The sequence below is a fragment of the Labeo rohita genome, unplaced genomic scaffold, assembly GCF_022985175.1.
Source record: "Labeo rohita strain BAU-BD-2019 unplaced genomic scaffold, IGBB_LRoh.1.0 scaffold_1842, whole genome shotgun sequence".
NCBI lineage: Eukaryota > Metazoa > Chordata > Actinopteri > Cypriniformes > Cyprinidae > Labeo > Labeo rohita.
Window position 1 is genome coordinate 1 of NW_026128047.1, and position 3,206 is coordinate 3,206.

The 3,206-nt window shown below is 39.8% G+C and overlaps 1 protein-coding gene across 1 annotated transcript; it reads left to right on the forward strand.

Moving 5' to 3' along the window:
• Positions 1-11: 11 nt before the first annotated feature.
• LOC127158998 (intelectin-like) lies at positions 12-2,863 on the forward strand (the record flags this gene model as incomplete). Its single annotated transcript, XM_051101952.1, has 6 exons — positions 12-174; positions 533-780; positions 1,424-1,582; positions 1,688-1,808; positions 2,028-2,131; positions 2,343-2,863. Coding segments are annotated over 6 exons (948 nt in total), but the record flags the coding sequence as incomplete, so codon positions are not given.
• Between the last annotated feature and the right edge of the window lie 343 nt (positions 2,864-3,206).

The window sequence follows — 3,206 nt, forward strand, 5'->3', positions numbered from 1 at the left end:
TCCATGCAGCTCACGTCCGGACCGCGGGTCCGGCAGCTCGTCCACCCTATCGGCGGCGCTCGTCCCTTTACTCTCCCTTCCTGGACCCACGAGGACACCAGCGTGCATGCACGGGGAAGAGACCGCGCGCTCGGCATTTTAACAGCGGCGGTGATGAGGCTTCATTCACATCAGGTGTGCCTCATCACACGCCGCCAGACCTGGATGTTTCAGCGACCCTCCTCCTCCCACACGCCCACTCCCGTCGGGAGCCTGGTGAAGGGCGGCGATTACCGACGGGGTGAAGCTGACAATTAGGGGGGAGGCAGCCGACTCGTCACAATATATATATATATTTTATACGGTTTATATATATATAAACTCCCCTAAGATCTTTCAACCAGTGAACCTTTTATGTTCTTCCAGTAAAATGCTACTAAACGTCTTCCAAGAACTAGACAAATATCAGTCATTTTAGTGTGATAACCTGATTATGATAAACTTACTGAAAGTAAACCCAAAACACATATTTGACATACTTCTGTTCAATCAGATGGCCTGTACTACCTGATCTCATCAAGAGGAGTCCTTTACCAGACGTTCTGTGATATGACCACTGCTGGTGGCGGCTGGACACTGGTGGCCAGTGTTCATGAAAACAACATGTATGGAAAGTGCACTGTTGGTGATCGCTGGTCTAGTCAGCAGGGCAACGACCCAAACCGGCCTGAAGGTGATGGGACATGGGCAAACACAGTCACATTCGGAGATGCGGAAGCTGCTACAAGTGATGATTATAAGGTACTTTTTTTTATTACATTTATGGTTTTACAGCCATGGTTCAACATAAAGGGGGGGGGGGGGGGTGGGACTGGAGAAACTGAAGCAAGAGAGCGGATCCCAGTTAGAGGGTTTATTTGAATTATTTCTGCATGTATGAGGTAGTATACATGCAAAGTGTGTGCACGTATATGTGTGGTTTCTTAATCATTCACTCACAGGAACAACAACCATGCAGTAGTCCGTATTCTTGCACAAACGAACCAGAAGTCTTTCCACCCATAGACTGCCCCTGCTGCTTGTTCAGGCACGTCTAGACTTGTCCAGACATTATTTCTGTTATATACATAAAGACACATTGGGCTTGTTGGGCTTTCAGACACATGTACTTAAGGTATTTAACTGATGACAGTTTCGGTTTCTATCCAGCATATTAATTACATGGCGGAGTTCATTTGTATTACAACGTAGGCTTTTTCGTGTGTTTAATATTTGTCTTGTGTCCCTTATTTGGGACACCAGTGTCGCCCATGATCAGCACTGTTACTGTTATTTTCCTATACTTTCCTATACTGTTATTTTCCTTTTTATTACAGTGAAGCTGCTTTAAAACAATTAGCATTTTATAAAGCACTACATAAATAAATGTGACTTGACTTGACAGAATCCTGGATACTATGACATTGTGACACAGGATGTATCTGTGTGGCATGTTCCTAATAATATTAAGCTGGAACAGTGGAGAACTGCCTCTTTCCTTCGATACCACACTGAAAATCACTTCTTAACCCAACATGGAGGAAACCTTTTCAATTTATTCAAGGTCAGATAAACTTTGACACCAGTTTTTAAGTTTGAAACATTCACAGAAATATAGGCGAAGCTAGAAATAAAAAATAACACTGAATAATTGTCTTCATTTTTCTAGAAATTCCCTGTGAGGTTTGGAATCGGGACATGCATCACTGATAATGGACCTGCTATTCCAATAGTGTATGATACTGGAGATGCGACATCAACCAAAAATCTGTATGGTCCTATTGTAAGAAGTACGGCAATACTTCTTGAGCCAATATTTTTCTTTTTTTTTTTAAAGAAAGTAGCTAAATCATTTGAAAATCATAAAATCTGTGTATTATTCAGCAATATTATTGTAAAAGCCATCATCACTGTTGAGATCCGATCACTTCTAATGAAAGCCATGTCATATGTGCATGGATCTACCATGACAGATCATCCCAGTGATATATTCTGTGTATTCTTTTCAGGTATGTTTGAGGCTGGATTCATCACATTCAGAGTCTTCAATACTGAAAAGGCAGCTATGGCTATTTGTTCAGGCGTTAAACCAACCAATTGTCACACTGAACATGTGAGTCAAAAATAGTATGGATTTTTTACAACAATGTTAATTTGTGACATATAATAATTTAGGCAGTAATTCATGTTTCATTATACAAGTGAAGAGGAAATGCATTTACAGTCATTAAATTATGTAATTATAACAGAAATAAATCTGCAGCAACAATGTTATTTGAAGAAATGCATTTTGTGCTGCTAGTAATGTACTCATATTGTTGCAGTTCTGTATTGGTGGAGGTGGACACTTTCCTGAAGGGGCTCCTAAACAGTGTGGGGACTTTACGAGTTTTGACTGGAATGGCTATGGTACTAATATACACGCTAGTGCTACCAGAGAGATGACTGAAGCAGCTGTACTTCTCTTTTATCGCTGACACTCTGATCAGTCTAAAATCTTCTCTTTGAGTAATATCACACTGCTTAACACTGAAATGTTACATGCACAATTATTTTCACAAATGTATATCATCACAGTATAAATCCTTTATTTCAGTCTGTGTAAAATGTTTGTCACATTTGAAAAATATTAAAAGTTTAGAATATACAAAGACACAATGACAGACTTTCAAAACATACATGAGATCCTTCTTTCTTTAGTGTCTTTGTTACCTTTGTTATCTTTGTTGCCATGCACCTATGCTATATAAGGAAAAAATATTTTTGTCAGGAGGATTCTCTGTAATTGGTATGAGGTCCTCCTGGTCATGATTAAAGCATATTCAAAGACATTATCTGGAGTCTGTCTGGTTACTACTGCACAGCAGGTTAGTGGAACACCAAAGACCTTAGACCCAAGTGATAGTGTTCAAAAGGGACACAGAGTGTTGCTAGAGACACACTAAGAGAGTATACATTTTTTTACTGTTGCTAAAAATGCTTCAAGTGTCACCAGAGATGCCCCATGTTAAGTTAGGAGTCTTTGCCTTAAACACAACACATCCCTACTGGTAAAATACCCTGAACACATAGAATTAATGCAGATAAACCAGATGACTTGTGGGATGTACTGACACATACAGTTGTGCTCAAAATGTACATGCCCTTTGCAGAATCTGCTAAATGTTAAAATTGTCAACAAAATAAGA